The sequence below is a fragment of the Phoenix dactylifera genome, chromosome 2, assembly GCF_009389715.1.
Source record: "Phoenix dactylifera cultivar Barhee BC4 chromosome 2, palm_55x_up_171113_PBpolish2nd_filt_p, whole genome shotgun sequence".
In the NCBI taxonomy this organism is placed as follows: domain Eukaryota; kingdom Viridiplantae; phylum Streptophyta; class Magnoliopsida; order Arecales; family Arecaceae; genus Phoenix; species Phoenix dactylifera.
In genome coordinates, this window is record NC_052393.1 from 1,921,371 (window position 1) to 1,932,174 (window position 10,804).

The 10,804-nt window shown below is 36.4% G+C and overlaps 1 protein-coding gene across 2 annotated transcripts; it reads left to right on the forward strand.

Moving 5' to 3' along the window:
* The first annotated feature begins 1,339 nt into the window (after positions 1 to 1,339).
* LOC103716275 (cytochrome P450 734A1-like) lies at positions 1,340 to 8,740 on the forward strand. 2 transcript variants are annotated; one of them, XM_026808176.2, is made up of 5 exons: positions 1,340 to 1,731; positions 3,341 to 3,558; positions 4,169 to 4,410; positions 4,963 to 5,299; positions 8,044 to 8,740. In XM_026808176.2, the coding sequence occupies exons 1-5, from the start codon at positions 1,440 to 1,442 to the stop codon at positions 8,467 to 8,469; spliced, it is 1,515 nt and encodes a 504-aa protein (XP_026663977.2). In that variant the 5' UTR covers positions 1,340 to 1,439; the 3' UTR covers positions 8,470 to 8,740. The 2 variants fall into 2 exon arrangements, with proteins under 2 accessions (XP_026663977.2, XP_038972860.1); XM_039116932.1 differs by having other exon boundaries at positions 5,059 to 5,299.
* Positions 8,741 to 10,804: the final 2,064 nt, after the last annotated feature.

Below are 10,804 nucleotides of genomic sequence, written 5' to 3' on the forward strand. Positions count from 1 at the left end.
GAGAAGCCATTTGTTCTGCAAGCCAAAGAGGTTCACATACATTCAAATTTGCTATTACATGAATGCAAAATCATGTATTTAGATCTCTTAAATAAACTATATATTTTTTTTTATTATAAAAGAATGGACTAAATGCATTGTAGTATGAAACACTAACCAGCGTGAGGGGCACACTTCATGTGAGAACATGTGCGGGTATATGTTTAGTCCCAGATCGGCTGTATAATAGACAAATCTTAAGTACTTATATGAGACCAAAAAACTTAAATAATATATTTTGACTAGTCTTTTTGGATGTAGGATCTTGGATTGTCACAATTCAGTTTGTTGGAATATGTGGAAATAGAGGAATAAAGTAAAGCACTAAAGGAGCTCTTGGACAAGGGCATTCCAATAGCAATTGGGTTTCTGTTCTTTCTATTCTACTTCAACTTTGCGTCTCCATATTCTTTTTTCCAAGTATAGGTGAAGTCTAAGATGGGACCTGAAGCCTTAACACTATATTAGTCAGTTTGGTAGGAATGCAGCGTATAGGGATTTTCACTCAGATGAATAACCATCATATTCTTTAAAAAGAAAAAAAGAAAAGGCTTTAAGTAATTATGGGAGTCTTTTAAGTCGTCATGGGTTCTATGGGAGCCTTCTATCGTAGGCGGAAGCTGCGCTACTACCTTCTTAGAGGAAGAAGAGGAACGACTGATTCACTTTGCGAGCTCTAAAAAAACGAGCATGCCAGCAGGGGTGGCTAGATTCAAAACTCATCAACTCATGATCAAAAATTCAGACATGAATCTAACCTGCTTATTATACAGATAATCCAACCCGAGACACATAACCTATTTATCGAACAGGCCAAGTCAAGCTAAACATAATAAACATATTAAAAAGTTTTTTTAATAAATTAAATAGATTTAAATAAGTTAAGCGAGTTAGATTAAATAAGACATAAATAAGTTAAACAGGTTTAGATAGATTAAATAGCTCATCCGAGTCAATTATTAAATAGATCAAAATAGATCAAATAAATCAAAAATTTTAATCAAATCCATATCATTTAATATCATTAGATAGATAGAACTAAACAGTTAGTTCATTTATGATTAAAATTTATTTATATCAAATTCAAACCATATCATAAATTGCCCCGTCTACGTGCGAGATCGAGGCAGCTGGCTGGTGGTTTATAAGTGAGGAGTTTGGAGCGAGCGTTGGCTCCATCCAAAATTCCAATTGCTGTGCAAACAAACAAAAGAAGGGCAAGACTATCACAGCCCGGGACAGGGGGCCCTATTTAATAAATGAGACACTCCGCTATCCTCTTCCGTTGTGACGGCTTATGAGTGGGGTTGAACTAGAATTTCCTCTTGCAAAGGATTCCTACAAATACGGGGTCTCCGTGGACGGGGCTCCCTACCCTGAACTAGTTTAGGAGTGGAAGCATGGACTTGGTTAGCTTGGTCTATCTTTCCTTGGGCATCTTTACGTTATGCATGCTCTCCAAGGCTCTCACTGTCGTCTGGTGGAATCCTTTGAGGATCCAAAAGCATTTCCTTGACCAGGGAATCAGAGGCCCCGGTTACAGTCTCCTCTTTGGGAACCTAAAGGATATTGCTCAAATCCATCGCCAGCTTCAGCGTGCACCACCTCTGCCATCGCCAAGTGAGAGCAAATCACACCACTACATGGCTGAACGCATCTTCCCTCACGTTCCCTTTTGGAGTACAAAGTATGGTAAGCACTCTAATTTCGAAACTCATCAACCAAGTTGCATGTCAAAAATTTAACAAGGGTGAGTCTTAATGCAAAGATAAAGTTGTTTCGTTGCTTCTCCATATGTAAGTTTGTTTGGCCCTCACTACATATCGCATTTGCGAGCATATCGTACACTCAGTAGCTCTTTTTTTTATCGATACTAAATATTTAGAAAAATTAAAACAAATTTATAAGAAAGATGATGGAAGTCAAGAGGTCTTTTTTAGCTTTTTGATGGAAGGGACCCTACGTAATGGGTTATCATTTATCAATTAGAGAAAGTATATCTACCGATAAGTTTGTTGGCATGCGTATACCGAGCAAATCCAATTACAATCCAAAGAAGAACATCAAGCTAGCAAGAGTTTAGATATTTTTATTTTGTTTATTTTATTAATAAATTAGGAGGCATGTTCCAACAAATAAGTTTTTTTATCCAATAAAAAGTGAAGAGAAAGGTAGCAACTTAACATCTTATTGCACGTTATGTTTCATTGTGATATGGTTGCATTAGCCACTGTAACATATTATTTTAATTAAGAGGGAGAAGTCACTTTCTTAGATAAATAATGGCCTTGACAACCATTATAATGGTCAATAATTGTTTCAGCAGCAATATATTAGAGCGGCATAATGCATTATTAAGCCTTAAATTTTTGTTGTCAAATTTTATTTTTGCTTTTGATCCATAATCAAGCATACAATAATTCTACAATATATAGTTTCTTTATATTTACTCCTAATATATTTTCTAGAGAGAGAGGGAGATTCACACAAATTTCCAGCATGCAACTAGTGCCACTACCTTAGCCAACACAAACAACTTCAGCATCTTATATAAACTAAATTAATATTTTAATTTATCTTAATTATTGAGGTTAACTAGTTCTAAACTAAAATTATATGCCAGTAGTGCAAGTCCACCAATTAGGAGTTGGTTGAATTACATGACACATGGCCTGGATCCAGTGGGGGAGCTTCCAATCTCGGTAAGAAGACGGACAACTGACAATATATAATTTTTTTGATAAAAATAATATATTAATATTACTCTATCATATAATATTATATTAGTTTATATAATAAACCAATATAATTATATATATTAATATTATTTGATGTCGTGGAGTTTTTGATGTCAACAAGAACCGAGCTTCCATAGGGTGCTAGGGCAAAAGATGGATGTCAAACTTGGTTACATCCATCTCTCTATTCAACATCTTAGTTTCACTGGGTTGTGGAGAGCCCTTGGATCTCACACTCGCTGACATGGCACCGATCCGGATGTGTAACATCCTCCACTACAACTAGTGCAATGGAGAGAATCCAAACCAAATCTCTATTATACGAAAAGTTATTGGTTGGATCAGGTCCACCAGCTCAGCGAGGATCAGTCCAACCACAAATTAACACTCACGTACACGGATGAAAAAGACTGGTCCATTACTGAGCTGCTGGACATGGTCCAACCAATAATTTCACCTATTATGCACCTTGATTATTACTGTGTGATATGACATGTATTCAAAATAGTAATACATGGTTTCATTACATGTTGGAATTAATTTTTACTTGTGAATGGTTGCAGGAAAGAACTTCTTATTGTGGATTGGCCCTAGCCCTTTTCTGGTAGTCACAGATCCTGAGCTTATAAAAAGAATGTTTAATGAGCCGCACCACTACTTCATAACAGAAAATCCTCCACTTCGTCGGGTACTAGGTCAAAGTTTACCCGTGAGTGTAGGTGATGAATGGGCCAACAAAAGAAGAATTCTCAGTCCGCTGTTTAATATGGAAGCCCTCAAGGTGAGATTAAAAGCAACATATTATTCTTAATTTTATAAATTTATCGATCCACCTACCCTTTGATTTAGACATATTGAAGCATGATTACACACACATATATGCATACATACGTGCATTTTATATATACTTATACATGTATACATACATACATGTATATGTGTATAAAAAATATGAGATGGACTTTGCTCCTCTTAAGAGGAGAGGATATCTATTGCTCTTGAGTCCAAAGTCAACAATGGAGTACATATCCATACTTTTGATCATGATTCATATCATTAAAAACACCTAGAATTCAAAAATCACATATTTTAGTAATCTCTAATCTGTGCATCAAGTGGGTGCAAAATTGAATGCTAAATATGATATGGTGCTATGTTTTGCTATAATCCAAGTATTAAAATCTATTGATAGTCAATCTATATATATGTTTCAACATGCGTAAATTATGATCAATAAAGTGGATTCTCTCGATTTTATGTGTGCAAGCCAATGTAATCATCTTAATGATCGTTCATCATCTTCCATAAAATTTAGCTCTTGTATTTCTTTTTAATCCATGAAGAATACAAATCTTATTTGTCTAGCTCATTTTTACAATGATGTTATCCAGGATATGTCACAGATTATTGCAAAAGCAACAAACAAGATGGTAGACAGGTGGTCTAAATTCATCAAATTAAATGATTGGGAAGTTGACGTGCAGCATGAATTCGAAGACCTCGCAGAAAATATTGCAGCCATTATTGTATTTGGAAAGAATGCTGAGCTAGGCAAGCAAATAGGCCATTTGCAGTTGAAACTCCAAGATGTGACTTCTAAAGTATTGAGGATTGCTTATGTCCCTGGCTCAAGGTAACAAAATATATTGAGATCATGCGCCTTTTGCTTGCATTTGCGCACTAATTAACATCTATATATGCAAGTGTATCTTGTATTCTTTTGGGAGGGTAAAGATGACGATTAGCCCCTCAAAATCTGAAAAAAGAAAAATTTCTTATCAGACATTCCATATATTAAATAAAATATTATAAATGTATATTTGTTGGCGTAGAATTCTTTTTTCTTAAAAATGATTTGATACACATGCACATATACATATATGTATAGCTATATAAGTATAAATATATCTATGTATGTAATGATATAACGGTCGTGTGCTAATTCAGAATAATGATTTGAGAAGTCCACCATTGTTTGCATGTTCTCTTGTTTTAGGGGATCTCTAGTCTGAGACTTTCCTTCTTCAAACTTCTGAAAAAAATGCAGAAATGAAAAAATATATTCAGTGATGCATGAAAAGTATAAGATAACTTGAATGATGCAGAACGCACACAAGAGTTTTGTCTATTGTAGAAGAACATAGAACTCCAAGACTAGTAAATTTTTAATGGTTTATGAACACAGGTTTATCCCTAATCCCTTAAATTACAAGTGCGTTTGGTTGAAAAAAGAGGTGGACAAATTAATCAAAGAGCTGATCAAGAGCCGCTATTTGAGCAGAGATGAGCAAGAGAATGACTTTCTTGGGTTTTTACTTTCGTCAACCCTGACTCAAGAGCAGATTGAGGATGAATGCCGAGTCTTCTCCACTGCTGGTTATGACACCATATCCATGGCCTTGTCTTGGGCTTTCATACTCTTGGGCACACATACTGAATGGCAAGACAAAGCGCGAGAGGAAATTGATGAAGTGCTCAAAGGGAATCAACCCTCCTTCGAAATTCTTGGCCGGCTTAAAATAGTAAGTCTCTTAGCATTCAAGGGCTTTCAAATGAGAAATTATATCTTACACCATATGTACAGCGTGATGATGCACCACGCTAATCATGCATCTCAGTTCCAATGAGCTTCGCTCATCATGCGCTTGTCTCGGATTGCCGCCCTGTTCACCTCGTCATGATTTGTTCCTTTGGTGTACCACTGAAGTGGTGCACGTGGTGTAGGGTATAATTTCTTTTTTTTACCTTTAAGGCTGGTTTTGCTTTACCCCATCCATTAAGTCATGAATTTAAATTGTAAAGCTGGATTTCTTTACCCCTTCACTGAATAAATTAATGATATATAATGATATTTTTGTGATTAGAGAAAAAGACGGTTTATTTAGAATGACAATTTTGGGAGGAAAGAGAAAAGAGTTAAGCCCCTAACATAGCCTCCTCTCTTTTAATGGAAACTCGCCACCCTAAACCGTATTCTCTCCGTTCTCTCTTCTCCGGGCCATTCCCCTACAACATTTTTCCTATTTTCTCTTCTTTCTCTCTTCTCTTCAACATGTTTGGGCCAAATCGGGTTTTAACACTACCACAAGTATAGCTCAAAAAACTCGACCATCAGAACGCAACTTCAAACGCCTAAATATATTAAATTACATAAATATATCATTTATAAATTTAGTTATTTTAAGCAGATTGTGATATTTCTTAGAAACTAAAAAAAAAAAGAAATATACATCATTTTATTCATTTGATGTTTTGAAACTTTACTATTTATAGTAACTAAAGATATCAATAAACTCTCTATATTTTTTTATATATAATTTTTAGAAAATTAGATATATAATTATTGTTATTTATATTGCAACTAAAGAGTACTTTGGAATGTAGATCAATATGATTTAAAGAGTAGTGTCGAAAAATTAAAAATTCATCATTACTAAGCATATTATTTTCTTTATTATATATCTTTTTTATTTATTTTATTTATGAGGATTTTTATAAAAATAACTTGGTCCGATCAATTGATCTGACAGTTGCAATAATGATCTAATGACCCGATAGCTTAGCCAAGTTGGTCTCCTATCTAAGTTTAATGAGTATGATAGGTAATTTTGGATCCAACTCCCACCTATTTGCTAATTGGTCAGTTAGGGTGAGCCCATGAAAAATATTTTAGACTCGATGAGTCATTCAGGTTAGGCCAGAGTCATGCATGACTTGGACCCAACTCAAAATGTTTGCATTCAGGTTAGTTCTATAATTTGAGTCAAGCATTAAATGGTCTCTTTATAACTAAAACTATAATAATTTGTGGCTAATATAAAATTATTATACTTTTAAATAACATTAAGAGAATGTCAACGGAACATGAGTTTCGTTCAAAAAAAAAAATAATTTTATTTCAGATAATAATCATTATCAATCTAACAAATTTTAATTTTACAGAATAAATATTTATATATTTAAGAACATCATAAATATATAAAATTTTGCTATAAAAATTTGGACGATTTGCATAGGGGCCATGTTAAATTTTTCAGTATTATTTCAATTTTTTCAAATATCTCTGAGTAACAACATATCTTTTTCATGAATTTTTTTTTTCCAATTATTCCATGATGATAAGTAAGAATCTTCTTTTTTTTGTCATTTCTTGATTTATTTTAAGATGGCTTCCTATCAAGGAATATCATCTATATATCTATTTCAATTTTTAAATTAAAAAAATACTACTTTATGAAGTCCTTAAATTAATATATATATATATATATATATATATATATATATATATATATATATATATATATATATATATATCTGATATTCTATCAAAGGAAATAAAACTGGGCATGGAAATATCCCAATCTACAATAAACAAATACATTTATTATATTTATAAGATCTATAACCAATGGCTGCATTGAAATTATTTTTCAATGGTTAAGTGGGGAATTTGTGTGGGAAAAATGCTCGGGTAACTTAAGAAAATCATGCAGCTAGTGTGGTTTTGTTATTGCTCCCTTTGGATTGGCACCGTGAAGTGCGCCATTAAATGAAGCAAATGCGAGGCACCTAAATGTTTTTTCATGAGTTTTCTTAGTTACCATAGCATTGCCCTTAGTGTTGCGATGATTCCATGGCTCAATTATGTTTCTGACATGCGACTTCTAAGAACTTTTTAGGATTTTAAAAATGGAATCGGGTAGGTTACAAGAGCGGTTTTCTAAATTTTATGACGTTACTTATTTATCCATAATTAGAAAAAAAGTAAATAAATATGTTAAAAATACTTCTTTATTCTCAATAGACCTGACCCATATGTGTATGTGTATATATATATATATATTCCCATATTTTTCTTACATAAAAAAACAATTTATATCTAGACTTAGCTCAACTTATTTAATCCAATTCATTAAGCATCAGCCTTATATAGAATGAAATTTTTGTATTTGGACTTAGCCGAGCCAAACTATCGAACATCAATTCGATAAATCGAATCGAATCGAACTGAATTTCTTAGATCGGTTTTTGACGATTTTTATAGATGGTTGGAAGAGTTTCGGGTAAACCTCCAAACCCGACCTAATCCGACCCATGCACACCCCTACTCACAATCCTTTCAAGGCAGTATGCACATCCCTACTCACTATCCTCTCAAGGCTGCTGCTTCTTTTTCTTCTTTTTCATGCTTTCTTTGTATGTTCAGCAAGAAGCTCACGAACAATCATGGAATTTCCAATAACCATGCTTTGGGATAAATTGGCAGCTCAACATGGTAGTCAACGAAACGCTGCGACTGTATCCACCGGTGCCCCTCGCAGCCAGAGAAGCAAAGAAGGATGTCAGACTTGAAGGTCTGGATATCCCAGGCGGGACAACCTTCGCGATACCCATTATAGCAATCCACTATGACAAGGAGGTATGGGGGGACAACGCCGCCGAGTTCGATCCAAGCCGCTTCGCACAGGGAGCCTCCAAGTCGGCCAAACACCCCAAGGCTTTCATGCCTTTCACCCATGGGCCCAGGATGTGCCTCGGGATGAACTTTGCTCTCCTGGAGATCAGGTTGGTTCTTGCCATGATCTTGCAGAGTTTCACCTTCGTCACCTCGCCTACCTACAAGCATGACCCCGTGCATGCTCTCACCATGAAGCCTGGGAAAGGGGCGCAAATCATATTCAAAAAAATATGATGGTAGTATGTCCATCTGGAATAATCATCCTATGTGATGTGGAATGCATGGAATGTATAAGAAGATTAGTGTTATCTATTTCTGCTTTGCTTCTGTAGCTATGTATTGCAGGACCTGTGTTGTAAGTTCTTGGGTGTATTTATCCTATTCCAAGGCTTAAGTACTGCATTCACAAGATTAAGTGGGTTGAATTCTTTTCTTTTTTGGAATGAAAAGGTGAGGAGATCCATCCATGATTTGGGTGGATCCTGTTGCATGGAGGCAGAAATTAGATTTCTTTTCTTTTTTGGAATGAAGAGTATGTGTGAGTGTGTGTGTGTGTAGTCTTTTAAAAATTATTTCTAAATTTTAAAGTCATATTCATAATAGAGACTTGACTTTCTCCCAACGGATGCAGTTAGGTTGCGTGAAGATTGCTATTTTCGAAAATCCAGCATAGCATGGACTGGATCTCGTGCTGGATTGATGGAAAAATGTCCATGAATCTTTTTTTCTTTCTATAGACCAACCAGTCCACAAATAGAATTTAGACTAAGACTCGAACAGGTCTCTAGAAAAATACAGGTTGGGTAGGCTAACAAATCCGATTCTTATAGAAAATTCAGTCCAATCCTACTGAATTTTCTAAAGTTATAATTTTTTAGTTTAACTAGACATTCCATTAAAACCAAAAACATAAAATTAGGTGCTTCATCTTGAAGAGCCACTGGGAAGAGAAAGACTTCAAGGCTTCTAGGAGATATGGGTCGGCTCGTCTCTACATCAGCTTCAAGAGCATCATGGCCATGAAGCCAAAGGAGCTTGTCAAGCTCGCTCTGGTACCGCCTCATCGACAATGGTCATTGATTCCTATGGGTCGTGTGGCTAAAAGAGAGAGAAGAGGAGGGGAGGGCTGCAAGTTGAGCCCCGCGTAGCATATTGCATTCAAAGTGGAGTACTATAGTATCATCCATCTCGAAAACGGACAATTCTTTATCACTGGACATGCTATGTATTGCACTAATGGTGTCTTATTGTATGCGAGAAATGAGAGCCACTCATCTTCCAAATAGATGATATGGTAGCTACCTATAATGGCACCGCACTCTACGAGATCGAAGCTCTCAGAATCAAAAAGTAGGCTAGTAGCCTGATCTCAGCCTTGGAAAGAAACAGGCGTGGCAGTGTTTCTTTTGTATAATGGGGCAACATGCGGGTCATACCAAACCAACGAGATACGCGCTGTCAAGTTGCATGGACAAGAAGTGGCCATCGACGTGTCATTGCAACCAAAATTAATGCAAAAGTGACATGCTTTCTGGCTCGTCAATACGTGGTCCAAAATGCAATCAATCCTTTTAACCTTTCAACTTTTTAGTCCATTCAGCAAAAGGAGGGAAAAAAGAGGGGGGAAAGTTACAATATAACTTTAAGGACGTCCTCGGTCGTGCTATCCACGTATACCATGCCGGGGTATCCTGCATGTTCGAGACCATTACCTTTGGGAACCTAATGTTTGTTATTGCCTTTATGACCTATATATAGAGCCTGAGTAGTTTCTCAGGTGCATGCCATGCTGCATGGGTGGTTGAAAATGATTGGCTTCATGATAGGTCGATGCATGGCATGTCATGTGACACAGTTTTGATCATCTTTGTGTGGGAGGAAAAACAGTATAAAATGTTTAATCATGAAAAATTTCTTCCATAAAAGGTCACTAAGAGCATATGAGATGTATGCTATAATTGAGTTCATGTCCTCCTTAATGGCCCTTGTTGAGGTCGGGGTTCCCCCGACCTTAGCCCCTACCGAACTGGAACAGAAAAAGAAGACCGCGTCCCATTAGAAGGTATTGTTCGCTTTGGGGAAGTGCGTACGTATCACGCGACGCGTGTCCTGGGCAGCTTACTCCTCTCACAGTTTTACCCTTTAAAAAGCACCTCCTAGGGGAAGGGTAATCGAGCCCTCTATTTAAGGCACAAATCTTTTCGCTATTCAGTCGATGTGGGACTAAGTCTGAGATCATTTATTCCCAACATCAGCCCCCCCAGCGGGAAGGTCTGTGCCGAGGTCAATGGCCCTTACCTGGTGTGCCATTGTTGAGGTTGGGATTCTCCCGACCTCAGACCTTACCCCTACCGAATTGGAACAAGAAAAGAAGATTGCGTCCCCACAGAAGGTATTGTCCGCTTTGGAGAAGTGCGTACGTATCACGCGACGCGTATCGTGGGCAGCTTACTCCCCTCACGGTTTTGCCCTTTAAAAGGCGCCTCCTGAGGAAAGGGTAATCGAGCCCTCTTTAAGGCACATAATTTTTCGCTATTCAGTTGATGTGGGACTAAGTCTGAGACTCTGT

What these genes read in the sequence shown, in the direction of transcription:
- LOC103716275 (XM_026808176.2), top strand. Translation starts at nt 1,440, where the DNA reads ATGGACTTGGTTAGCTTGGTCTATCTTTCCTTGGGCATCTTTACGTTA. An exon ending in CTTTTGGAGTACAAAGTATG is followed by an intron (nt 1,732 to 3,340) that starts GTAAGCACTCTA and finishes GAATGGTTGCAG; the next exon opens with GAAAGAACTTCTTATTGTGG. An exon ending in TTAATATGGAAGCCCTCAAG is followed by an intron (nt 3,559 to 4,168) that starts GTGAGATTAAAA and finishes GATGTTATCCAG; the next exon opens with GATATGTCACAGATTATTGC.